Source organism: Carassius auratus, chromosome 38, assembly GCF_003368295.1.
Source record: "Carassius auratus strain Wakin chromosome 38, ASM336829v1, whole genome shotgun sequence".
Classification (NCBI taxonomy): domain Eukaryota; kingdom Metazoa; phylum Chordata; class Actinopteri; order Cypriniformes; family Cyprinidae; genus Carassius; species Carassius auratus.
In genome coordinates, this window is record NC_039280.1 from 6,735,757 (window position 1) to 6,763,541 (window position 27,785).

At 38.0% G+C, this 27,785-nt stretch overlaps 3 protein-coding genes and 1 pseudogene across 6 annotated transcripts; 1 reads left to right on the forward strand and 3 right to left on the reverse strand.

The window, feature by feature from the left end:
- Nucleotides 1-1,274: 1,274 nt before the first annotated feature.
- Nucleotides 1,275-19,684, reverse strand: LOC113056822 (interferon alpha-inducible protein 27-like protein 2A). 3 transcript variants are annotated; one of them, XM_026223715.1, is made up of 7 exons: nucleotides 19,525-19,684; nucleotides 17,531-17,620; nucleotides 17,402-17,431; nucleotides 15,808-15,969; nucleotides 15,042-15,146; nucleotides 14,704-14,755; nucleotides 6,076-6,601 (listed from the first exon to the last, which is right to left on the reverse strand). In XM_026223715.1, the coding sequence occupies exons 1-7, from the start codon at nucleotides 19,532-19,534 to the stop codon at nucleotides 6,565-6,567; spliced, it is 486 nt and encodes a 161-aa protein (XP_026079500.1). In that variant the 5' UTR covers nucleotides 19,535-19,684; the 3' UTR covers nucleotides 6,076-6,564. The 3 variants fall into 3 exon arrangements, with proteins under 3 accessions (XP_026079502.1, XP_026079500.1, XP_026079501.1); XM_026223717.1 differs by lacking the exons at nucleotides 6,076-6,601; nucleotides 14,704-14,755; nucleotides 15,042-15,146 and adding exons at nucleotides 1,275-1,821; nucleotides 13,508-13,600 and having other exon boundaries at nucleotides 15,901-15,969; nucleotides 19,525-19,664; XM_026223716.1 differs by lacking the exons at nucleotides 6,076-6,601; nucleotides 14,704-14,755; nucleotides 15,042-15,146; ... (1 more) ...; nucleotides 17,402-17,431; nucleotides 17,531-17,620 and adding exons at nucleotides 17,727-18,627; nucleotides 18,795-18,956; nucleotides 19,041-19,076 and having other exon boundaries at nucleotides 19,525-19,669.
- On the reverse strand, nucleotides 3,764-5,520 carry ifi27.4 (interferon alpha inducible protein 27.4). Of its 2 annotated transcripts, none has more exons than XM_026223719.1 (4): nucleotides 5,394-5,520; nucleotides 4,781-4,816; nucleotides 4,537-4,698; nucleotides 3,764-4,370 (listed from the first exon to the last, which is right to left on the reverse strand). In XM_026223719.1, exons 3-4 carry the CDS (start codon nucleotides 4,661-4,663, stop codon nucleotides 4,171-4,173), a joined length of 327 nt encoding a protein of 108 aa, XP_026079504.1. In that variant the 5' UTR covers nucleotides 4,664-4,698; nucleotides 4,781-4,816; nucleotides 5,394-5,520; the 3' UTR covers nucleotides 3,764-4,170. The 2 variants fall into 2 exon arrangements, with proteins under 2 accessions (XP_026079504.1, XP_026079503.1); XM_026223718.1 differs by having other exon boundaries at nucleotides 5,250-5,516.
- A 383-nt stretch (nucleotides 19,685-20,067) lies between the features above and the next one.
- LOC113056825 (interferon alpha-inducible protein 27-like protein 2A) lies at nucleotides 20,068-22,335 on the reverse strand. The gene is made up of 4 exons (XM_026223720.1): nucleotides 22,221-22,335; nucleotides 22,058-22,093; nucleotides 21,154-21,315; nucleotides 20,068-21,006 (listed from the first exon to the last, which is right to left on the reverse strand). The coding sequence occupies exons 1-4, from the start codon at nucleotides 22,225-22,227 to the stop codon at nucleotides 20,903-20,905; spliced, it is 309 nt and encodes a 102-aa protein (XP_026079505.1). The 5' UTR covers nucleotides 22,228-22,335; the 3' UTR covers nucleotides 20,068-20,902.
- Nucleotides 22,336-22,475: 140 nt separating this feature from the next.
- LOC113057473 (uncharacterized) overlaps nucleotides 22,476-27,785 on the forward strand; it is a 5,437-nt pseudogene continuing 127 nt past the window's right edge.

Below are 27,785 nucleotides of genomic sequence, written 5' to 3' on the forward strand. Positions count from 1 at the left end.
CTTATGGCACCTATCACAGCCTGAGCTGCAACAGGGATTCCAGCTGCACCTGATAAAACAAATGACATTCTTTAAAAAACAGTCATTCCGAATTAGATTTCCATAAAAGATTTCATACATGAATGCAGGGCCTTCACTTGAATTCACAGATCTTTGAATATTGCAAGGGTTCCTGGAAAACAGACACCTACAGTCAGATGATCAAGTACAGCCCTTTCAAAACATTTCATACACTGACTTGAATACCGCTCTGGGGTCTCACTTACAAAAGGTCCGTACGGCCAAAAGTTTTCAGATTTATAAAACCATGCACAGACCAGAACCTGCGCAAAGAAGACAGGAAGATTGTGCTTATGTGCATTTCCAACTCATCTCTTCATCGAAATCACCGTATATGGAGCTGTTTTACTATGCATAACCTCATTTACATATCATTTACATGCAAATTCCCATGCACATGACACAATGTTTAGTCATTAAGTCCATTGATTTGTTTTTTTTTTTGGGGACCGGAATAATGGTGAAGTGTTTGAAGCAGCAGGGATCTTCACTCAGCATGTAAGACAACAACAATAGCTCTATATTTGTATGTTTATACAATTCTTTTGAGCATTTATCATGTTTTTTATCAAGTAAGAGGGATTTTATTTGCATATGATTTCATTAGCAAATAATTTGTCAATGTATTGTCCTGCAGTGGCATATGTCATATCTGTGGTTATCCAACATTGATGTATCTGAAAGAAGGTAATGAAAAATGTTTTGTTTGATAAACTGGAATAAAGAACAGATTTTATCAAATTACATTAATTCATAAAAAATTTTCTCTAAACATTTTTGTAACAATTTGTTTTGTTTTGAAATTTAAAATTCTGATTTAAGTAAATTGCTTGTGTTTTGGCACATGTAAGTAAAAGTTTCTATTTGCATTACATTTACATTAATATTACCGTCTTTAAACATTCCGTCATCATGTGAGCCAATACATGCAAAATAATTTATAAAGTTGTCAGTAATGTGAATAAAGCCATACTTATATAAAAATGTGCATATTCTATTGCAGACACTTGAAAACACACAATTTTTGTTAAAAACTATGAGTCATAAATTAGGTTAAAAAATAATTGAAAGGTTAGAGCCCCATTTAACATGACTTATTGATTTGCAATTGTGAAGTTAGAACTTCATAGAGTTACATAGTTACAAGAACCCTGTAATTAGTGAGACAGATGTACAGAGACAAAGCTTAACAAAAAGACAAAATACATCTATACACATTATTTCAATTGTTTATTAGGTTTACTAAACAAGGTCTCTACATACATATTGTGCAGGTCCAAACAAAAAGATTTGCAAACACATACATGGTGCTTGCAAAAGACTTTGAAACTTTTGGAAAGCAATCCTCTGTAGGAAACCTGTGGTGGAGAACCCATTCGAAGAACCCTATTTATAAGCTTTTATTTTGGTGACCACATGAAAAATAGTGCCTATGGTTACAGAATGTTACTCTTGTGCGGAAATCGAAGAAACCCCTTTTCATTATTCAACAAAATTCTCCTGATGACAGTTAGAGTAACTCAATGAAACATTTTATTACACAAAATTGGTTTATGATAGCTAAAGAAATGATGGAAAGATCTAATATGTTTTTTCTTCTTCTTCTATTGTCAGTGCTATAAACAGCATCTTTAACGCAGGCTGATTCAATAAAATGAACTGGTCACTGAGTACAGTTGCTGGCCATACTGGCAGCGGCACCCACCACGGCTCCCACAGTCCCCACGATGGCTTGACCTACCAAAGGGATTCCAGCAGCACCTGATGACATAAATTCAGTTGTTAACTGATGGATTTGTGTATTTGCCCTCAAGCATACATAAATGTTGTTTGGCCATTTAAAGTTTTTTTTTCGCCCTGATATCTGACTCACCAGCAGCTTTCCATAAAAAATTTCATACATGAATGCAGGGCCTTCACTTGAATTCACAGATCTTTGAATATTGCAAGGGTTCCTGGAAAACAGACACCTACAGTCAGATGATCAAGTACAGCCCTTTCAAAACATTTCATACACTGACTTGAATACCGCTCTGGGGTCTCACTTACAAAAGGTCCGTACGGCCAAAAGTTTTCAGATTTATAAAACCATGCACAGACCAGAACCTGCGCAAAGAAGACAGGAAGATTGTGCGTATGTGCATTTCCAACTCATCTCTTCATCGAAATCACCGTATATGGAGCTGTTTTACTATGCATAACCTCATTTACATATCATTTACATGCAAATTCCCATGCACATGACACAATGTTCAACACAGAGACAGTAGGGAAATAGTATCCCTGCTATGTTTTAGAATAAATACATGAAAATATCCATAAAAACAAAATGGTTTCAAATAGTTCTCAGATATTTTAGATGATCTCATTCTTTTACACTGGCCAAATAGAATTGTGATTATTTTAAATTAAAAGTATGCAGTTTTGCTGATAAGTTGTGGGAAGTCGTGGCCTAGTGGTTAGAGAGTTTGATTACTAACCCTAGGGTTGTGGGTTTGAATCTTAGGCTGGCAATAACATGACTTAAGTGCCCTTGGGGAAGGCAGCAAACATGGGTTAAACGCAAAGCACAAATTCTGAGTATGGGTCACCATACTTGGCTGAATGTCACTTCACTTTCAGATAAACATATTTTAGTGGAAACAGATAAACGCATATTTATTGCAGTGTAGGGGAGAGCGAGGTCAAAAGTAACGTGGGATGAAAATAACAAAGCGATTTTCTCAGAGTCTCTTACTGCATTTGCATTCCAAGTTATGACAGCATGTTCAACACTCAGCCCTTGATTATATAAATGTTTGCCCTAAATTCTTGAAATGCTTAGTCAGGGGGCAAATTACACCAGCCTTTATGGTTAGAGAACCATGGTTAAAAAGTTTCTAATGAAATGCAGCAAAACTTGAAAATCATGTCTTCTATCTAGTGAAAAGACATTCAGCATTTTATTGACCTGCTCATGCGTCAGAAGCTATCATTGTACTTACGAAGTAAATGGACATAGTCCTATGTTTACTATCTGCGATTGATAAATGTGAAATATTCTGCAGAATTCCAGTTAGGATAGCCGTGTACTTACAGGGATCCATCCGGAGTAATCTCGAATCAGCCTTGGACTGTCTGCTTGTGAGTAGTGAGAGCTGGAATTTTAAATGTCTTGGTGAATCCTTTTTTTTTCAGAAAATGAAAGATTCATCACAATGCAAATTTAAGTTCAACACCCACTGCACGCACGCACACACACACACACACACACACACACAAAAGCCAGTGGATATCCAGAAATAATTAACACTAAAATGGTAAATGGTTGAAATAACATGACTAGCACACACGCACATTTATAGATAAATGTATACATATATAGGAATATCAGCTAAACTCCTAAAAAGGCATTTCAATTACTGACAAAAATAACCTTTTTAATGTAAATTAAGTGAAATTATTCAACTTCAACATTGAAGCCTGATAAAAATTGTCATTTGAAATTATGTCAGATATACTTTATATTCTTATTTTTTTTCAGAAGGAATAGTCAAAAAAAAAAAAAAAAAAAAAAAAAAAAAAAAACTCCAATCAGTATATTCTTGATTTGTTCTAAATTCTGGGTTATTCACCTTGATAGCTCAGAGGATGCTTTTCAAGAAAGGAAACCAAAACCACAAATGGAGCAGAACTTTAGACAAACATTGGAGGAAGGCAAATATATCATATTGTTCTGATTCATCATTTATTTGCTTACTGCATAGCCTATACATTTTTATTTAGTTCAATTATATGAAAGAAAAATTGCTGAGAGAAGCTTTACAAAAGACTAACTTGAAATGTCGAGGGCTGGTCAGATTGCAGCAGGCGAAAAAAAAATGGCAGGTAGCAAATGAGTTTAAATAGCTGACGAATCCAAATTCTGCTGTAAAGATTTAAGTATGACATTCAAGGACACAAATCCTTTTAATTACAATTTCTTGCACTCATACTTAAAAGGTAATACTTTGAAATCTGGCAAAATAAAAAATTTTAGTTGATTAATAAAAAGGAGTTATCTTCAATCATGACCGACATGAACACAAATACAAAGTGCTCAAACAAATACATTGTTATTAACAGAAGTCCTTATTTTGGCACAAGGTCTTTGGACTCCAAAAAAAGCATCTCTATCTCTTCTTCTTCTTCATTTCCATCATCTTCCTCCTCAAGTGAAGGTGGACTCCTGGAATGAGAGAACAAATCTGCAGCTCCACCTATTACAGCACCTGCTGCTCCACCCACAGATGCCACAGCTGCCGCCGCACCTGCAGACAGTCCAGCAGCACCTGACCAGAGAATACAATCTTTAAATCACCACAAATCTGAAAAATCTTCTCTGGGATTTTTGGGAATGACAAAGGAGTCACAAAATTATTACAATTGTTATGTTTTTGTGAACACTTCCCTTCAAATAGAGAATGGGCATAGGCACATGGACTTTATAAAGAATACCTGCAGACTGGAGGAGAGCGACCAAACTTCCCACAGCCACACCACCACCGTTGGCGATGGCTGCTGATGACATCATGCTGGCAGCCAGAGACCCTGCTGCTATACCAGCAGAGGTGAATCCAGCCATGGTGAGCGCCACGGGGGCCAATGCAACCGCACCAACTAATGGACAAACACAAGTAATTATCATGTGCACAACTGATATGCATTCATTTACACAAAACAATCCTCAGAACACATTTACCTGCCCCAGCTGTGACCCCAATGATAGTGAACAGTCCTGAAAATGGATAAAAATGATTAAATGACTGCAGTTTTTTTTATATAACAAACTGCACAAACCCTTAATTTTATTGGAATGCTTTAAGTTCATTGCATTAGTTGCCGGTTGACAAAAATTATTGATAAAGATTAGAGAGATACATTACCTCCTACCCAAATGTTGCTTTTTTTTTTTAATGATAAATAAGTCAAAAATGGAGGAAGACAGGCGGTGTCTATTATCGGGTGTCCTAATTCACCTCTTTTTTTCTAGTCATAACTTTTTTATAAATTCAGTTATGAAAAGGTAGATTATTCTTATTTGTTATGAAAAATATAGACTGATCACCCCTTGGAAATTGCTAGTTCGTCAAACTAGTTCTTAAGACACAGTCTTAACGTTGGCTACGTTTATGCATCTGGCTCCAGCAGCTAAATTTTGCGTTACTTACCGCGTTTCATGATTTAAAAGATCGTACAGAACAATGACGTTTTCATGCACACGGATTTGCGTTTAATCTGAAGCCCAACAAAAGCCCCTTGTTCCTCTTCCTGTGCACAAGTAGAATAATGACGTATCAAAACCGAAACTCAACCGTTGCCGGAAATCAGCAGGTCTCTGCAGGAAAGTAATCTTATTGCTTCTTCATTCCTTCTTCTTCATTAATCTTATTGCTCTCGCGGTACTTTGATGTCATACAGTGATCATTATGTGCAGCGCTGCTTAAAGACGAACCTCTGGTCGAACGCACCTTTAGATTGCATTAATTAGGTAATAAACCTAATTATTTCCCCATTATCACCACAAGGTGATAAACGCCCACTTTTGCCAAGTAGGGGTAGTTGCAGCCTGGGGCAATAGGCGTGCCAAAAGGTGGGGGCGTGCCAAAAGGAAGAGTTTAGTAACCTTATTTTAAGTGACATCAAATAATTAAGCAAACTGCAACAGCTTTATCCACTAAAACATTTATTTAGCTTTCAGTTTCAGTCACCAATTCAAGTAAAAAAAAAAGAAAAAAAAAAAGAAGATAGATAGATAGATAGCTAGCTAGCTAGCTAGCTAGATAGTGAGGTATCTACAGCCATCCCACATTTGCTGAGCTCCAACTCCACTCTGTAATGTCTTCCTCAAATCTGGACTGATAGACTTTCATTCAACCACCTACACAAAAGAAAAAAATCATGTTGAGAGAATCAAACAAAAAGTAATCAATAAATAGAATAAAATCTAAAATAAAAAGTGCAAGAGTCAGAGAGTGCAAGTCTGCGGCCCGACCCTTCTCCATTATATTATAATACAACCGTACTGCTGACTCTTCACTGAGTACCAAAAGTACATATGCTTCCTGTGCATGTTTTCTAAAAGAATGGAATCACAAAAACGTTGACTGGCACTCATCTATACTAATATTTGGTTAATGTGCATGTACACCTCCAACATGTTGGATTAACTTCAAAAGAGTGTTCTTGGAGTGCACTTTGGGCAATGGTACAGTTGATGCATGAGGATCTAAGACAAAAGGCTAATAATTCAGAGGAAAGTTACTGGCAGTGCTTGTCTCCATCTTCTAATGTTGACAATGTGCCTCTGAAGGAAAGTCAGTGTCTTTCTCAGGTGTGTTGGATATGCAATGTTAAAAGCAGAATACATCCAGAAGGCTGTTATGAAGGCTTCATCAAGGCTGGTGCACTGGCACACGTCTATTCCATCTTCTGTCACCACACTGAGCCCTCCTCCTACGATTGCCATTTTACAGTCAGTATACATCAGCTGTATGGAAGCAAAGGGTGTAGCAGGGTCCCCCTACATAAAAATAAAAAAATATATAAATTAATTAATAATAATAATAATAATAATAATAATGAGGTAAAAAAAAAGAAAACACTTTTCAAATTCTGTTTCGTCCTCTTTGGCTCAGACAGTGTAGCTACATACAGTGCAGAAGGCTAATGAAGGCTTAGAAGGCTAATGTATGAGAGTCACAATATACAGTCAGTATCATACTCATACTACAATCTGAAGTATGAGTATTTTTTGAGTACATCCTCCTCAGACATTCCTTCAGTGCTTTCTCAATGTCTCCAATGACTCACAAATAAAGATTACAATATATTGTTACTACAATATTGTGTGTGATTATGTTGATATAGACAAATCAATGGATTAAAAACAATGTAACTTATACAGTCATTTCTTTCTATGTTTCTCTGGAACATAGGGTTCTTCACAACCAGTGTGTTGGCAACTTGCATTAGTTTGATGCCTAGCAGAAAGGTAGAAACAAACTCTAAATTAGAGTTTTTTTTATTTTGTCTATTCGTCTTAGATTGTGAACCGATCTTAGTTCAGTTGTAATAGCAGAGATGGTAATAATTATTATACTTACAGTATTTATTCTGTACTGTATTGCACAAAAAGAACGCAGAAATAAACTATCAACTCTGAAGGATTCGGCGTCGATGCGTTCATCGTTTTGTCTCAATGTACATATGTCTGTCAACTACAATAAACCAATTACTTCAGCTGCAAGATATAATGCAAAGGAATAATTATGATTGTATTGTAACAAACTTACGGTATTTTAATATACATATTTGTGATATATAAAGTATAGATAAACGTATGATGAATAATTACCTCACGTCTTATCGCCGCCACCTTCTCTTGTCTAAAGGAAGTTACGTAAAAGTATATTTACAGTTGATTGGCCAACACAGTAAAACTTCTCTCACCCTTTTGACACGCCCCTTTAAGCTTACCTTTTGTACAGCGGGGAATCCCCCGATGGGAGTGCTTGGGGATTGCAAGAGTGCAGCCCTAAATGGATGTAGCCTATTTCTGCTCTAGCACCCTGACAAACTGCTGAACATGTTTACATTGATATAGCTATTAATTTAATATATTGATATAGCTATTAATTTAATATATTGATACAGCCATTAATTTTGTCCCAAACACAGAGCGATAGAAATATGACTTGCAGTTTCACTTGTGGCACCAACTATTGTCAAAGTCAGAGGATGATGATACACACATTTTAAAGATTGTGTCGATATAGTACAGTAAATTCTCTAGGCCTACAAAAAATATTCTCAGTTATTTTTTAGGAAACAACTCAAAGCCAAAACAACATCTAGCACATTATTTTATTGGTTGGCATATAGTTACACATTTCCGTAAGGGTTATTTTTACATGAATTTGATAAAGACTGAAGTATTCATGCAATATGTACTAATGATTCCATTAATGACTGTCAAAAAGCAGTTCATAAAAATGAAATTGTAAAAAGTGAACAATAAAAAACAACATCTGTTGTAATAGCCTAATTCAAAAGTAGATAAATTAGCTTGCTGACACCCTCAAGAAAGTTGTCTTAGTAACAGAAGCTTGAGGCTATCGTTTTCAGAAGAAACATTCAAGCAAACATGAAACTACCTGCTGGGATGCTAACCCAGCATATTTGCTTCTCAGAGTAGTCTAAACAATGTGTGTACTTTGCTATTATTTAAAATCATTTGTTTTTGCAGACAAATGTGCTACCAGGGAAAAAGAAACCTATTTGATTTTCACTGACGTATTTTACAATGTGCCTGCATCAGCACATGGTGTTATCTATGTAGGCTACTTCTGTTGACACATCCTTCACTGGGTGAAGGGTAGGGCAGGTATGGGTATGTACGCAGGCAATATGACGTTATTACCTTATTACTAAATACCTAATGTTATTGTTCTGCTAGTATTTGCATTTTAACATTAGATCTTACAAGAATGACAACCGCCATTGTTTCTGTTTTCTTCCCACATCTGTAATTATCCATACTGGTGACACATACAACCTAAACGTTTTCCATTGAGCTCAATAATTTTAAAACTGCTCTGGTTGCACTTTATTTGACAGTTTGTGTACTTGCAGTGTATTTATCTAAGAAGGTTCTGCTAATACAAGGTAACTACATGGGCTAGGGTTAGGTTTAGGGGTAGGTTCAGGGTTAGTACCTAGTTATTACATATTTATTGTAATTACTATAATAAGTACATAGTATGTACATGGGGAACAGGACTGTACAATAAAGTGCTACCACTGCTCTTAACTTTTAAAACCAACCACAGATTGGTTTGTGGATTTCTTCAGAAGATCTTCAAAGATTTCTAAACACAACTTCTAAACATTTCTGAGGAACCTCTAAAGCAATCCACAAGCCTTCTTTGATGCAGGTGTTCTATGTCAGAATCAGAATCAGAAAGAGCTTTATTGCCAAGTGTGTTCACACACAAACACAAGGAATTTGGAATAAATTAGGAGTTAAATTAATAATAAATTAGTATAAATTAATTAATAAATTTTAATATTAATTAATTTATAAATTAATTAATAAATTAGTGTTAGGAGCTTGCAGTACAGAAAATACAAACTAAGTGCAGACATACAGTAAATAAAATGAGAGAATGTTCATCTGTTTCACAAAAGGTGCTTTCTGGTAAAATAAGGTTCTTCAGATTATAAAAAGTAAGAAAGAGATGGTTCTTTGAATAAACTTTGACTGAATGACTCTTTGTGGAACCAAAAATGATTCTTCTATGGCATCGCAGTGAAGAACCTTTTGAAGCAACTTTATTTTTAAGAGTCCATGACCATAGATGTGGGAGGGACAGTTCTGTAGTCATTAAGTCCAATGATTTGGTTTTTTTTGGGGACCAGAATGATGGTGAAGTGTTTGAAGCAGCAGGGTTTTTCACTCAGCATGTAAGACAACAACAATAGCTCTATATTTGTACAACGAACCAACAATGATGTACCTGAAAGTAAAATAAGCGATAAATCTAGTTGCCAAAGTGCCATTGATTAAGGTAATAAAAAATATTTAGTTTGATAAACTGGATTAAAGTACAGATTTTAACCAATTACATATACTGTACAAACCTAGCGTTAAACATAATTTCCTTAATCACTTTGGCTAAATTCTCAATATTTTTTTCTCTCAATTTTTTTTTTACAATTTGTTTTGTTTTGAAATTGAGATTTAAAATTCAGATTTAAGTAAATTGCATGCGTTTTGGCACAGTTAAGTATGATTTTCTCCCATTTGCATTACATTTACATTAACATTACCATCTTTAAACATTACGTCATCATGTGAGCCAATACATGCAAAATCATCCATTCAGTTGTCAGTAATGTGAATAAAGCCATGCTTATATAAGCATTTGCATATTCCACTGCAGACACTTGAAAACACACTATTGTTTTTCATAACTAAATATGAATCAGAAATTATGTTAAAAAAAATGTAGAAAGGTTAGAGCCCCATTTTACATTACTTATTGCTTCCAGTACAAAAAATACAAACTAAGTGCAGACATACAGTACATAAAATGAGAGAATGTTGTTCAGGTGCGATATGGCCTGGAAGGAAAACTATTCTCGGCCGGCCGGAGGGCAACAGTTCAAAGAGAGAATGTGCTGAGTGTGAGGGGTCCTATACTCTCTGGTTACTCTGGAGATGTAAAGTTCTTGGAGTTGGGTAGAAGGGTACCAATCATCTTTTCAGCAGTCCTGATTGTCCATTGTAGTCTTCTGATGTCTGTTTTGGTAGCTGAACCAAACCAAACAATTATAGTTGAACACAGGACCAATGATGGCAGAGTAGATCTATTTCAGCAGCTCCTGTGGCTGGTTAAACTTCCTCAGCTGGTGGAGGAAATACAGTCTCTGCTCTTTTTCACAATGGAATCAATGTGAGTGTCCCACTTCAGATTCTGTGAGATGGTGTTGCCCAGGATAGGTTTTTGATATGGATACATTTTTGAGAGTGTTTAGCTCCAGGTTGTTAAGACTGCATCAGACAGCCTGCTGCTCAACCTCCTGTCTGTAAGCAGACTCGTCTTCATCTTTGATGAGGCTGATGACAGTAGTGTCATCCATAATCTTCAGAAGCTTGACAGAGCGGTCCTTTGAAGTGTAGTTATTTGTATACAGTGAAAAGAGCATTGAGAGAACACAACCCTAGGGAGCCCCAGTGTTGATTGTGATAGTGGCTGTCTGTCAGGAAGCTGGTGATCCACTGACAGATTGAAGTGGACACAGAAAGCTGGGTCAGTTTGTCTGAGAGAAGGTCAGGCATGATGGTATTGAAGGCTGAACTGAAGTCCACAAATAGGAAAGATGCTCAAATGTCTTCACTCTTAAAAATAAAGGTGTTTCACAATGCCATAGAAGAACCTTTTAGTCTAAATGGTGGTTACCACAAAGTTACCTTATTTCAAAGTCCCATTGATTAAGGTAATAAAAATATTTAGTTTGATAACATCTCGGTTACGTATGTAACCATGGTTCCCTGAATAGGGAACGAGATGCTGCGGGGATGTCACCACGTATGGGAACATTCGGTGTGACGAATGTCTGAAGCCCTATACCATCCCGCCAATCCTATTGGCCAAATATCGCTTGGCACCGCCCTACGCATGCGTACGCATCATATACCTGGGTGCCGTGCGCCATTTCGCTCAGATTTCATGACTGAAGAAGAGGAATGCTATCAAGGTACGGCACGGCCAGGACCGCAGCATCTCGTTCCCTACAGGGAAACCATGATTACATACGTAACCGGGATGTTCCCTTTCATAGGTCACTTCGATGCTGCGGTGACGTCACCACATATGGGAACGCTATACCATAACGCCTGACGTACCTGATAGCTGGGATCCGAGGAAGCATCTGCTCAAGCGGAGAGAACCCGGGAGCCAGGAGCCATCCTCACATCCAGACTGTAAGACTTGATAAAAGTGCTCGGTGAGGACCAACCTGCCGCAGCACAGATATCATCAATAGAAAATCCACTGATAAAAGCTTGAGAAGAAGCCACTGCTCTCGTGGAATGAGCTTTAACTCCTAAGGGCGAAGCGAGTCCACGCGCCTCATAGGCTAAAGATATTGCCTCCACCAGCCAATGGGACATGTGCTGTTTTGTAACCGCATGGCCTTTATTCTTATGTCCAAACAGACTAACAGCTGGTCAGACTCACGCCATGGGGCTGTACGATCCACATAAGTCTTTAAAGCTCTACAGGGCAAAGACTTAGATCTCCTGACCCTGCCTCAGCAGGGGATAAAGCCTCCAGGACCCTTTTCGCTGAAAGCGAAAGGGATTAGATGCGACCTTAGGAAAATAATTAGGCCTAGGTCGCAACAACACCTTCACAGAGCCCGGTGCAAATTCCATGCACGAGGGTGAAACAGAAAGAGCCTGTAAATCCCCAACTCTCATGAGGGAGGATAAAGCCATAAGAAGAAGTGTCTTCAGAGTCAGGATTTTATCCGGTATTGTTTCCAAGGGCTCAACAGATGCCCTGATAACCCTGCAACACAATGGATAAATCCCATGAAGGAACTCGCACGGGGCGAAAAAAGGCCTCAGCCGTCGCGCACCCTGTATGAAACGAGAAACCAGTGGATGACGGCTCACTGAGGTACCGTCTATATATTTTCGTGGTAAGCTGAAATGGCTGCCACGTAAACCTTAGAGTGGCTGGCGTCACTCTATCCGAAAAACGATCCTGAAGGAACTCCAGCACTGAAGCCACTGGGCAGTAAACTGGATCCACATTACGATTTTATCACCAGGTCGTAAACAGTCTCCACTTGAAAGCATATAAGCATCTCGTAGAAGCTGCTCTAGAATTCAGTATAGTCTCAGTGGTTTCAACTGAAAGACCGGGACATACTAATGCACTCCGCTCAGTGGCCACGCCCACAGTTTCCACAGATCTGGCCTCGGGTGCCAAATCAGTCCCTGTGCTTGTGATAATAAATCCTGTCTGAGGGGAAACTCCATGGAGAGCCCACTAACAGACTGATCAGGTCCGCAAACCACGGCTGCGTGTGCCATTGCGGAGCCACCAGCAGCAGCTGTTCCACTCTGTCCAGCCGTATTTAGGATTATACCGCTGGGATCAGATGAATCGGGGAAAAAGCATACAGACTGGTCCTGGGCCAACTGTGAGCTAACGCATCCAAGCCCAGGGGCGATGGGGGCATAGGGAGAACCATAGTGGGCAATGCGTAGTCATGCTCGACGCGAGTAAATCCACACTCGTTTCTCCGAAAATCTGCCATAAGAGATTCACTTTTTGGGGGTGTAATCTCCATTCCCCTTGTTCCAGAGCCTGTCTGGATAGCAAATCCGCTCCGAAGTTCAAAATTCCGGGGACATGAACAGCTCGGATCGACAGAAATTTGTTCTGAGACCAAAGAAGAACATGTCTCGCCAGCCTGCACAGGGGGCGAGAGCGTAATCCTTCCTGATGATTCAGGCATGACACAACCGCTGTGTCGTCTGATCTGAGCAGCACATGACGGCCGATCAGCAGATTCGAGAAATACTGGAGAGCCAGTAAACTGCCAGTAATTCCAACCTGTTTATATGCCAACTGCGTTGTGCCGCTGTCCAAACTCCGTGGGCTGGGCGCCCTTGACAAACAGCTCCCCAACCGGTCAAAGACGCTTCCGTCGTGACGGTCTATCGGAAAGCACAAATCCCCAGCCGAAGTCCGGTTAGGAGAAATTCGGTTGGCATCCATAGTTTTAACGACATCACACACCTCCATGTCACCGAAATCGTCCGATGCGTAAGACAACGGGGTGAAATATTTAGTCTTTTCGCCCACCACTGAAAAGGGTACATACATTTTTGCCCTGATATATGGCTCACCAGCAGCTTGAAGAGTTGCAACCACGGATCCTGCTGCAATCCCTCCTCCGTTAGCGACAGCAGTAGCTGACATCAAAGAGGAGGCAACAGAACCTGCTTTTTACCTGCTCCTACACCAGCTCCAATAAGCATCACTCAGGAAAAGAAAAACAAGTGAACAACATTTAACAAACATTTAAAATTCTACAGTTCTATTAGAACTTAACTGGATCCATCTTAAATTGACTTTACTCAAGCAATTCTTCAATAACGTTCATGCTTGTGGTTGCTAGATGTGAAGAGGTTTAAGTCCCAAACAGAGCTTTTCTCCTTTAAGGATACACTTTCTGCCTGGTGTTTTAATTTGGTGACCTCATAGCTGGCTATGGTCATGATCATGATTATATTTTTTTATCAAAATAATCGTGATTATCTGTTTAACCACTATCGTGCAGCCCTAACCTCAGCCAATGGACATCTTAAAGTTGACAGACGCTTTACCAAAGACTTTTGTGCACAGTAATGGTCAGGTGATATGGAAGGTTGTAGGCCCCATAAATGAGTTTAAAATTGCCACATAGCCTACTGTATCCACAAAGAAATACACAACAAATGTATAAAGTGCATAAAGCCAGGAAATAGAACAAAGTGCATCTATAATGTTTTTAATATGTTGTAAACACCAACGTTATGACAGTGTTGCAAACTACTTCAATAAAGTCACATTTTTACTTATGTAGTGCTTTATAAAACTGAGACCGTTTTAAAGCATTTTAACAATATTAAAAATGGAAAGTTACAGAATCAGTGATGTGAACTTCATTAAATATAAAACAAATCTAAATTCTTCTTAATGTTACAGGTTTTCCCCTCAAAGACAAAGTTGATGTACAATGTTAGCCAAGACAATTTTGTTATAATTACATTTACCTATTTAGCAGATGCTTTTATACAGACATCACAAGCAATATTTCATAGAAGCAAACAATGTGTGCAGTCTGTTAAGTAAAACATTAAGTTTAAAATAGAAAGCTAGATTAGTACAGAATCTACAGCAGAGGATAATTATTATTATTATTATTATTATTATTATTATATATGAAAAACTGCCCGTGATTGTGGTCGTAGATTAGATTAATGTTATGTCTGACTTCATAAATCCCAACATTTTCTCAAGGGCCTTTTGGGGCATTTACGCAGTGCAGTTACCAATTAACCTTGCAACTGAGCTCACAGCAGCTCCCATGATACCTCCGCTTGTGACAGCACCTGATTTTTGAAAACAAACATTAGTTAGAACCTGTTTTGATCACACATGTTTCCAGAGCTACCATAGCAAATAACAAAAATCATATGAAACAGACTGCTCCTATAAAACATTTTTCTTATTAGCTGGATAAACAAATGTTCAACTTAAAACCAAAACTTTTGCCAGTGTTAAAAAGCGCTTATACAGTTAAGATAATTCAATCTTAATTGTACTCAAAAAACTAAAACTAAAAACCAAAACCAAATCAGTACTCAAATAAGTAAATAATGTATATAATGTATTCACCTGTGGCTCCTGCACTGCATACCAATGGTCCACCCACAGCTGCACCCAGAGTGCCGCCTATGGCACCTATCACAGCCTGAGCTGCAACAGGGATTCCAGCTGCACCTGAAAAAACAAATGACATTCTTTAAAAACCATTGACCAAAAGTCATTCCAAATGAGATTTCTATAACAGAATTCATACATGAATGCAGGGCCTTCTCTTGAATTCACAGATCCTGAATATTTCAATATAGAGTGGACTTTCGTGAAGTACATTACCTGGTGTCATTAATGTATTCAGCATTATGTATAGCCTAACAAAAAAGGCTAACAGCAATTTTTTATTTATTTAATTACACGTTATTTATTTCAATATAGGCCAATCAATAAATCTATAAACAAATGTCTTTTCAGATAAAGTGGGCCCACATTAACCTACATTGTTTATTATCACATTAAACAAACATATTTAGCAATATATTTAACAAACCTCAAAACATATATTCTAATCTATTAATTTATAAGCTAACTCAGTGTGTAAAATTCAAAACTGATAATATTTGTTTACATTTATCTTTAGGTGTGGCCACAGTCACCAGACCAGTGTCATTCCAAATAGTGTCCCGTTAATAAAGTAGGCTACTATAGCTGTGTGCTGTAACCCAGTGTGAACACAGAGTCTAGCTTAAACAGCCCGCTTTGTCGCATTTAACTTGAAATCGCACAGAGTAGCCTATAGAAGGAAATCACATGCAATAGCAAAGGTTTCTAAATATGGGCACACCAGCGGCTTGAAGAGCTGCCACCACGGATCCAGCTGCAATCCCTCCTCCGTTAGCGACAGCAGTAGCTGACATCAAATAGGAGGCAACAGAACCTGCAGCAATTCCTGCGCCGGTGAAACCTGCGGCTGCTAGAACAGCAGGAGCTCCAACGACGGCTGCGACTGTTGGTGGAAACAGGGCATATTTTTTAAAACCTTACTGGTTCAGATGGATAAATATTTAAAAGCCACTTAAAACAGTTAGCCTGTGTTAGACTAACATATTGCAACAGTTCATTGCGTTGAAACGTAAGCTGCTTTTCCACCATCGGCCCAAAACGTTTTTGTAGTTTAAAGGTCTCCTGAAGTGCCTTGAAACAAGCAGCATTATTCTATACATTATTTATATGTCTATGTTTAAAACTATATAAGTGAAATGTCTTGGGTATTCTATTCTTTTTTTTTTTTAGCTGTTTTCGAAACCGCTCCCTATCCATATAGTGCACTATATCGGGTGTCATCCATTTTGTTAGTGCTGTCCGAATTCTGAGAGAACAACTTCATTCCCTACATCCACTACTTTTTTCGTTTTTACCCACAATTCAATCTGACTTTGAGTGTACAACCGATGTAAGCCTTGTCAAAATACCATAGACTGTATAAAAAGCCAAATACACTTGCAGTCTTTGGACTTGACTACTATGATGTATTTTGTGTATTTGTCCCAAGTGAGGATGAAGACCACAAGTGTGTGTCAAACTTTTCATTACCTGATGGGACACAGTTAGTGTTGTAAAAATGCAAGTGTTTACATAGCTTTATTTTAATTTCAAATTTTAAGTACTTAGCATTTTAAAATCAACTTCTAAATGTCTGTTCAGTTGCACCTATAACATGAGAATTTTAATTTGTGGTGCTTCTAATTAAGTGATAAAAAGCAGTTCCAAATGTTGTAATAAAAATAAATGCTAATCTATGCAGCAATAAACTGTTTAGCACTTGCTACCAAATTATATGTAATATCTAATTATTATTATTAATATTTAACTGTACATGGGAAAGGTTTCCGTGACCTCTTGCAATCTGGCAAAAAGTCTCGCGATTTATTTCCACAACATGATGCATGACGGTATACACACTCAGTCAGCCTTGAATGCCGCTCTGGGGTGTGGATTTAGTGTGCGTTAAGGGCACTGCCCTTTGATGTTTTTACAGGTTTTTACAGGTTTACAGGTGCGAACACCATGAAGACTTATAACTTTTCACTCGTCTTCCAAGTGGTGGCTGATAACAGAGCCCGTGGAAAAGTGCGTCAGTCGTTGCCTTGGTAAAGCAAGTGTTTTCGCTCAAAAACAGCTTTCGCTCAAAAAAATCTTTAGCCAGCTGCAGAGAGAAACTAGTCGCCAGACAACAAACACAAGTGATCAATCCTGAGCAGCAGCACACGCATAGCGGACAGTTCCGGATCGTGCTGTGTCGAACCGAACTCGAGTGGAAACATAACTGGAACCGTTTAGCCCGACCTTGGAAAAGAGGTTTAGATTCTAATAAAATGTTGCAGAACTTGAAAATCATGGCTTCTATCTAGCGAAAAGACATTCAGCATTTTATTTACCTGCTCCTGCGCCAGCTGCTATCATTGTACCTAAGAAGTAAACGAACATAGTCCTATGTTAACTGTCTGCGATTGATAAATATGAAATATTCTGCAGAATTCCAGTTATTAGGCTAGCCGTGTACTTACAGGGATCCATCCTGAGTAATCTCGAATCAGCCTTGGACTGTCTGCTTGTGAGTAGTGAGAGCTGGAGTTTTAAAGGTCTTTGGGTGTATCCTTTTCAGAAAACGAAACGATTCACAAAGCAAATTTCATAAACATCAACACACACACACACACACACACACAAAATAAATGTATACATATATATGAAACTATCGGCTAAACTCTCAAAAAAGCCATTTTAATAACTGACTAATAACCTTTTTAATGCCATTAAAATTAAATTATTCAACCTTAACATTGAAGCCTGATCAAAATGGTAATTTGAAATACATATATATACTGATATACCTGCAGTAATAAATAAATAAAAAACAGGATGCTTTTCACGAAAGGAAACAAAACCCACAAGCAGGGCAGAACTTTAGACAAACATTGGAGGAAGGCAAATAGATATTGTTATGACTCATTATTTGCTTACTTACTATTTAGTTAAATTACAAGGACAAAATTGCTATCAGATGACAAACATTGCTGAGAGAAGCTGTACAAAAGACTAACAAAAAATGGCGAGGTCTGGTCAGATTGCAGCAGGCGAAATAATTGCAGGTAGCAAATGAGTTTAAATATCTGACAAAACCAAATTCTGCTGTAAAGATTTAAGTATGACATTCAAGGACACATATAGTTTTAATTACAATTTCTTGCACTCATACTAAAAGGTGATACTTTGGAATTTGGCAAAATATATATATTTTTAATTGATTAATAAAAAAAGTTATCTCTTTTTACTGTACATGCACATTTTAATTGCACAAGCATAAAACTGACATGCACACAAATACAAATTGCTCAAACAAAAAATTAAATAAAAGTAAAAACAAATACATCGTTATTAGAGTTATTAATTAACAAAAGCCTTATTTTGGCACAAGGTCTTTGGACTCCAAAAAAAAGCATCTCTATCTCTTCTTCTTCTTCATTTCCATCATCTTCCTCCTCAAGTGAAGGTGGACTCCTGGAATGAGAGAACAAATCTGCAGCTCCACCTATTACAGCACCTGCTGCTCCACCCACAGATGCCACAGCTGCCGCCGCACCTGCAGACAGTCCAGCAGCACCTGACCAGAGAATACAATCTTTAAATCACCACAAATCTGAAAAATCTTCTCTGGCATTTTGGGAATGACAAAGGAGTCACAAAATTATTACAATTGTTATGTTTTTGTGAACACTTCCCTTCAAATAGAGAATGGGCATAGGCACATGGACTTTTTATAAAGAATACCTGCAGACTGGAGGAGAGCGACCAAACTTCCCGCAGCCACACCACCACCGTTGGCGATGGCTGCTGATGACATCATGCTGGCAGCCAGAGACCCTGCTGCTATACCAGCAGAGGTGAATCCAGCCATGGTGAGCGCCACAGGGGCCAATGCAACCGCACCAACTAATGGACATAAACACAAGTAATTATCATGTGCACAACTGATATGCATTCATTTACACAAAACAATCCTCAGAACACATTTACCTGCCCCAGCTGTGACCCCAATGATAGTGAACAGTCCTGAAAATGGATTAAAAAAATGATTAAATGACTGCGGTTTTTTTAATATAACAAACTGCACAAACCCTTAATTTTATTGGAATGCTTTAAGTTCATTGCATTAGTTGCCTGTTGACAAAAAATATTGATAAAGATTAGAGAGATACATTACCTCCTACCCAAATGTAGCTTTTTTTTTTTTTTTTTTTTTTACTGATAAATAAGTCAAAAATGGAGGAAGACAGGCGGTGTCTATTATTGGGTGTCCTAATTCACCTCTTTTTTTCTAGTCATAACTTTTTATATAAATTCAGTTATGAAAAGGTAGAATATTCTTATTTGTTATGAAAAATATAGACTGATCACCCCTTGGAAATTGCTAGTTCGTCAAACTAGTTCTTAAGACACAGTCTTAACGTTGGCTACGTTTATGGATCTGGCTCCAGCAGCTAAATTTTGCGCTACTTACCGCGTTTCATGATTTAAAAGATCGTACAGAACAATGACGTTTTCATGCACACGGATTTGTGTTTAATCTGCTGCCCAACAAAAGCCCCTTGTTCCTCTTCTTCTTGGGCAAATGGGCAGTGTGCACAAGTAGAATAATGACGTAACAAAACCGAAACTCAACCGTTGCCGGAAATCAGAGTCGGTTTATTGTTTACATTTTTCCCCTTACGAATTTAAGTGCAGCACACTGTATGTATGTTTGGTACGGTAGAAAAAAAAAATTAAATATGTATGTATAGCGGAGGGGCTATATATATATATATATATATATATATATATATATATATATATATATATATATATATATATATATATATATATATATATATATATATATCAAACCCTGTAACAAGTGTTTGTTCTGGTAGTGTGAACTGGTTTTGTTTTTAATGCAGACATTCAGCTCAGATAAAAACCAGACTCTACCAGGATCAATCGTATCAAATGTATTGAATATATCATGTTCCTTTTAAATCGTACTGAAGCAACCATCAAGTTTCTATGTAGACAATACTTTAATGACATCAAAGAACACTTGAGAGCAAAGTTTTTCTAGAAGCTATTCAAAAAAATACATTCAAATTTTGGAAGCCATTTAGATTCCTGATGTGGGTTTTTGCAGCAAAGCCGTGGAATAACTGATTTTGGTTCCCCAAAGAACCTTTCAATGAGTTTCTAAAAAGCCCTTATTGTTATTATATGACGAACAATTGAATTGTTGTAAGAAACTTTTTCCCACTATAAAGAACCTTTTGTGCATTAGGATGTTACACATTTTTTCATGGAACCACAGATGCCAATAAAGAACCTTTATTTTTAAGATAATATTTGTGTGTACTGTACCCTTCTGGTCAGCTTCAAAACTCTGTATTGAAACTTTATTCTCTCCTTGATTAAATACATGTGTTTGTGCTGTTCATCATTTGCAAGTAACTGTGGACTGCAAAGTGTCTATAAATGTAACTGGTCACAAGATCACCACATGGATTCATTTAAAATAGTTATTTTTCAGAATCTTTGCAAAACAGTGAATAATAATAATAATGAACAGGATGTAAATACAATGTAAAATTTCTGTTAGAACATTAATCTACATTTTACCACCACATTTTAATGTGACTTGGAGCTTTAGAACGACCCCGTAATTTTGTTAACAAAGGTGGCAAATCACAGATTTTTCTATATGTGTTTCGGGTGGTTACATTCTTATTTTCAAAATGTAATGAAAGTTTAAAATCAAGCTACAAGCAATTACTTTAAACACAGAGAAGCTGGTGCTAAACTCTTTTCATAGTAGCTGGCTGTGATCAGAAGCTCTTTGGACTCCAGTGCGTTTCTCATTTTCGCTTGAACAAATCAACTGCTCCACCTACTAGAGCTCCTGTGGCACCACCCACAGATGCCACACCAGCTGTTGCTGCTCCAGACAAACCAGCAGCACCTGAAAACAAGGACAGAATGCAAACCGTTCCATGTACATTAATCAGGTACTAATGATTCTTAAAAATTCAGTTACACTTCTAGCTTATAAGGCTAATTAATGTTTGATTGCTTTGCTCGTTTATACTCCTAAAGAACTGGTAAATACCTGCTGACTGGAGGATAGCAACCAAACTTCCCGCAGCCACACCGCCCCCATTGGCAATGGCTGCTGATGACATCATGCCAGCTGCCGTAGAGCCTGCTGCGATACCGGCGCCCGTAAAACCAGCGATCCCGAGTGCCACCGGGGTCAGAAGTACAGCACCAGCTAATCAACATGAAAATGAACAAATAGATCAAAATATTTCTGTGAAAACTTGTCTTTTAAATTATTAAATTAATAACTAGCATTTTACCCTTAAATGGAATAGTTCACCCAAATATAACATTTTTCAGTAAAAAAATTTAAAATAATATTATGAAAATAATTCTCTGGCCATGAGTTTTGCTTCGTTAGAAAAGATTTGGAGAAACAGGACTTGCTCACCAATGGTTTAACTGCAGTGAATGGGTGCCGTCAGATCAGGAGACCAAATCAGTGATAAAAATGTAACAATAATCCAAAAATAATTCACATGCATCCAGTCAATCTGTTAGCATACACTTTGTGATGTTTGAAAGGAAAAAGAAACTTCTGGCCAAAATACCAGTCCATAATTCATATTTGTTTAGAACGGTTTTAGCTTGTAAACTGTGCTGATCTGATCATTTTTTCAGAGAAGAAGTTAAAAACATCTTAATTGATTACTTACTGTTTACTTATGAGTTATTGTGATGTTTTTATGAGATATTTAAACTCTTATTTTGACAATCTTAAAAGAGACAGACAGAGAGAGAGAGAAAAAAATGTAGAACTACTACTAAATTTCTCCAAATCTGTTCGTTTAAAAGAACTCATCTACATTATGGACGTCCTAAAGGCAAGTAAGTTTAGATTTTCAACAAATTTTAGTTTTGGGATTAACCATTAGGGTATTTGTTTTTGAAAAACATTTGGTCTTACTACTTACCTGCCCCAGCTGTAATACCGATGACGGTGAATAGAGCTGAAGTTGAAATATAAAATATTTTAAATAAAAACAACGAGAGAAACATGGATATATTTGCTTTGTGTCGTTTATAATAATAATAATAATAATAATAATAATAATAATAATAATAATTGGTACTCACATGGCATGCTTTCGAAGAGTTTAACTTACATTAAACTACACAACGTGAGAACGGCCATCGACGGCACACACTTCAGTATTTTTTTAGACTCGTGACTTGGACACGTTTAGACTTCACCACGCCCCAGTGACGTACAAAACGAAACTAGGACGCTTCGGTTTCCTAGAATCGCTGTTATTGTTGGCAAGCAACTACTTCTTCCAGAGATCGTCTTACTAAACTTAATTATTCTATTAATCGCATTATTTCTCTTTCATATGCTTCACCTAACTTACTACTTTAATTTTTGTTCTTTCTGTGATGTAGCTATTTTTGGCAGTCGACATATTGTGGTCCACTGATTCTTCCTCTGACAATGATCACAAGACAGTTGGATGTTAAGATGTAATATTTTATTTAATCCCGTGCGTCCCATTCTCAATGTAATTATACTTTGTTCTATTAATTTTTGGAAAGTAACGGTTTACTGCAAGAGCAGTTGTATTCCTCCAGGAGGCGCTTGGCTGATCAGAAACCCTTCAAATCTGAGAGCGTTATTTGGAGAAACATGCTCACAAATTAGCCATCTTTTACATTCATTATTTAAAATATTTTATATCAACTATAAAAGCAGAAATAAGTAGAAAGTTACTTACAATAATGGTTTATTTAGTAATCACATCCGAGCGTAACTGGCGGTCCGGAGAAGCGCTGAGTAAAGTAACAAGCACCATGTGACAACGCCATAAACGTGTGCTTAAATTTGTGACCTAATTGTTATTACTTAAAAATAAATGAATGCAATTATTTATTTAAACATACAATTGTTTGTTTGCTTAGCTTTCCATTACACGTGCTATAATTGTATTATTATTTGTTGAAATACTATCCTGCACATGCTTGACCACACGCTTCTCCCGGTAAAGCAATGACGAGTGCTAGATCACGCTGCCCCCTGTCGACAGATCCAGCGTGTCACACGTTTACTGGCTCGGAGGGTCAACAGGAAGTACTACTTGTCCCACCACAGTACCCAAGCGGAAAAGGTTGTGGCATTGACGACAACGATAACCCGAATGGCATCCCAACAACGTAAGCGATAATACAAGTCCTTATTCCATTATGCACTGGCTCTTCGATCACAGTGACAAACGCGGTGAGTGTTTTATCTAGCCCGGAGTGGGCGTGCACGCTCAATTCGTTTAACGCGAGGCCTTCGAGCGGTGCACGCGACGTGAGTCGAGTTTGTGCAAAAACCGCGTCGAATGTGCCGCTAACTGTATATGCACATTTGGAAGGCGGTGTCGAACGCTTGGGGTTGATAAGAGTGAGTTTTACTCGGTCTGGTGAGCGGGTGAGATGCACGCAGACTGGTTGGTTAAGGCCCGCGGAAGCGTTTGGTGGCGTGTTTGTTTTGTGAGGCGGTTTTAATGCCGTGCTTTGCTTAAACGGCGAATGCATTTTTTGCAAACACTAACGCCGTTTTTAAAATTCTACATTTTCTGCTCAGGGAGAGTCAATGGATGTGTGAGCTGCTGGGGGCCGCGTGCTCTAGCTGTCGGTGCACGCGAAGCGATCTGGAGCCAAAATAAAACACCAGTCTACTCTTAACACTTGAAAACAATAAAGTTTTTTTTCTCCCCCCTATTACGCGGTGCGTTTGTTGTAGGCACACAACTTGATGTTGATTTTAAGTTGTTCTTTTTTATGGAACTTTAAATAGTTAATTTCAGGTTTCACGGTGTTCTTGTTACACCTACTATTATAACAATACATAATGCGCAGCACAATCAATTACATGCAAGTAACCCTAATCCAAACTATAATCATATAGTACGTACATGTAGTTAATTAATATATCACCCAGTACTTATTTGTATAATTACACTGTAACAATGAGACCTTAAAATGAAGTGTTACCGGAATGCGTTAAAGCTTAATTTAAGAACATACCTTAAAGTCATGGCTCCAAACAACAACAATGTGGAGTTAATGTCATCAATCCAACTTATGTCAAAATACCCAACATTAGAAGATAATGCAGTGTTCAAGATACATTTATAACAATTACCTGTTTTACTCTCCCAGAGCAAACCATACAGTGCAGGCATTCATGGATATAGTTGGTGGCCCATTCAATCATCTGGTTCCCAGTGACCAGTTGGATGATTCCTTACTGCTCGGACAGAACCTGGAATGTGAAGCTAGTGAGGAGTTTGAAGCGGGTCACGGCCAACCCGAAGATTCACTGAAGAACATGCTCAGTGACAAAGATCCCATGTTTGGGTCTGCTAGCGCCCAGTTTCATCTCTTAGAAAATGAAGATGTCAGTTTTAAGCTTGGGAGCTCAACAGGTACAGTAGTTGCTTTCGAAGTCTGCTTGTGCGTTAATTTAGAAGAAGGTCTGTCATTGAACTACTTTGTGTTTTGCAGCTGCAGATCATGACATGACAACAGCAGGTGTTAGTCAGAGTCCATCCGAAGGAGAACACAGTCAGTCCAATTTCTCACAGGGCAGAAGACATTTACAGAGGAGACAAACAGGTGCACATAACAACATGGACACATGAATCAGCTTGCAATAAAGGTTCAGAAGTAACCCTAATAAGTTCACTGATTGTTTGCAGCTGTCCATTTTTTTATTTTTATTTTGGTGAAGCTTTTATTTTTTAAAATGCAATTTATAAGTTACATTTAATTCTTACAATAAAAAGTTAAAATGTAAATTATGTAAACTTGTCAAAAAAAAAAGTAGTTTAAAACTATTAAGACATTTATTCAAGATTTGTTTTTTGTCTAAACAGTGATGCATGTAGAATAAATATTGCACTGAGCCACAAAATGCTGTAGGAAATCACAAAGGGTCTTTATGTTGTTGAGACGGGTAGTTTTTTGCACTGTTTGAACAAAAAATAAAAATTAATTGACAGTTTTTCCCAGTTCACCCTCATTTTGATTTTCTCTTGATATTGTTTAAATATCTGTATTGGGATATTAATAAAGTTTAATGATGATTTGGTTTAAAGTCTTATTAAACCAATATTTTTGCCCATTTGCGGTGTATGACTGCTCATCTGTTCTGTTTTGCCACTTTGAGAGTATTGAAACCATTTTTCTCTTTCAGCAAGCCGCGGTCGTGTTAAAGGCAGACGGCCAGGTCCTGTGCGAAAAGCAGCTGGGAGTAACAAGCAAGAGGCAACATGCAGCACAAACCCAGGTGGAGATAAAAGCCTTGATGCAAAAAGAGAAGCCCTGCTCAGCCGTCGTTTTGGAGTCCATGAGGTCGACTCCTCTATGAATCCAGTAGTTGTGTTACGTCGATTAACTGTTACTGTCGGGGGCTTCAAAATCGAACTGCTTCCTGGCCCGTCGCAAGCGTTTGGATCGTTTAGCACTAGCGCTCTCCAGTCTCTGGGCTTCCAGGATGACGGTGTTGCTGCTGATGGCCTTGCACTCAATTTGGAACAAACTCAAGATGATGGCACACAGGAAGTTGTTAATTCCGAACAAGAGGTTGTCGGGGGAAGTGAGCGTCGGCCAGTCAACTAGTGACGATATGCCTATGGATTTTGGGCCATATGTGAACCCTAATGAAGTACAAGACACTAACAGCAGCACCAAGTCACTCAAGCCCAGCATTGAAAACACCACACCAAACAGACACCAAAAAGAATGACCAAATCAAGACCCGGAAGCTAAGCGCACAAAAAACAGGGAACAAGAACGGCACGGCAGTTCAACCTGCAGTCAAAAAGCTTCTGAAACACAAACAGGCTCTGTCAGCTGCCAAAAATAAACCATCTCATCTCACCAGGCCAGGGCTCTTGCAGAAAGTCTCTAGACATCCCAGAGACAAAAGATACATACTGGCCGCCCAGAAAGTCTCAAAGGAAAGCCTGTCAAGGTTGGCTTGAAACGTCCAGGTGGGCCAGTCACTCCTAAATCACCCTCAAAAATACAAAAGATTAGAGATGGACATCATGCAACCAAACGGTGAACCCACCTGTCCCGGTGTCCCCGACTGTCAGCAGGAAACTGTCATCTGATTCTGGTCCGGGTGTCAAGTCCAGTCCAGTCTCCTCACCCTTCGAAAAAGCCACAGCATCCTCCCACTCCTGTAAACAAAACAAACCCACCTGTGACAAACAGCCAAGGGAGAAGAGGAGCAGGAGAAGGTCAGGATCAAGAAGCCAGAGAAGATCCAGCAAAGACACAAGAGTAGAAACTCAAGGAGCATCTCGATAGAGGAGCCGCAGCTCTTTATCCCTGACAATGCCCCTGTGGTGAAGAAGGAAGCCGAGGGCGAGCCTCCTCCTGAAAGCGAGACTGTGTGGGATCCCAGCAAGCACTGCGGATCATGCAAGAAACCTCACAACAACCGGTATGTCAACTTTTATCTCTACATTTATTCCAGTGGTCATAGGTCAATACATTTTTGTACATAGGTCAATACATCCGTTTAATCACAAATTTTTCCAAGACATGAAAAATACAAATGATGTGTCATTAGGAACCCTAACCTTTTTTTTTTTTTTAAATGTGTGAAATAGTTTTTTATGGTCAATCACGATTGTGACCAGTGGGATAATGTGTCATAAAATTGTTTATTTTCTTAGGCCAGCTATTGTTAGATCACATTCTAGGGTAACTATTATGCATTAAAACCCTTATACAACATTGACAGGAATACTGAGATAAAGAACGAAAGAAATACACGCTCCGTTTTTCAAAATTGTTACTTTCTTGCAAAATACATCATCAAATTTTTATATTAATGCTACCAGTATTTCAACATCAGTATTGTAAATTGTTTAACATTTGAACTTTTAAGTGCAATATTTTGTCATTGCAACATTTTAGTGTAATTTTCACTAACAACTGCAAATGGATTTATATTGAATACTTAAGTTTATGGTTATCCCATTGATCACTGTTGTGACCATCAAGATGTTTACTCATGACCACACTCCACAAACTGAATATATGTGAATTTATATATTATTACTAGACACCTTAAATATGATGTGTACAAAAATTTTTTTTGTCAGATCTTTATAATAACATACTGCAGGAAGTGCACTAAAACATCAGTCTAGAGATTTATAAATTAAAACCTTTTTTACGGTCATTATTAAATCAAGATGCATTTACTTGAGATACAAACTGAAATTTAAACATTGATCTGTTGCAACTTTGAAGTGTTGCTAATACAACTCTTTGTGTGGTGCTTAGACATTTATGTTTAGATACCAAATTGACTTATTGGTACCTTCAATTTATTGCTTAAATGTTCTTTATTTTGTCTTAAGTCATTTACATTAAACCTGCAGAAACCCTAATAAATTGGTAGTAAGAAAAGCCTCATGTTAGATCTGAATGGATTTGCTCAAAGCGATGGCTGAAGACCGACCTGTGCTGTTGTCTGTTTTGTTGAGTAGGTTTATGGTGGGCTGCGGCCGCTGTGATGACTGGTTTCATGGGGATTGTGTGGGTCTGGATCTGGCTAAAGTTCAGCAGATGGAAAAGGAGGACCAGGAGTATGTGTGCTTGAAGTGCTGTGCGGAAGAGGATGGGAAAACCGGTGCT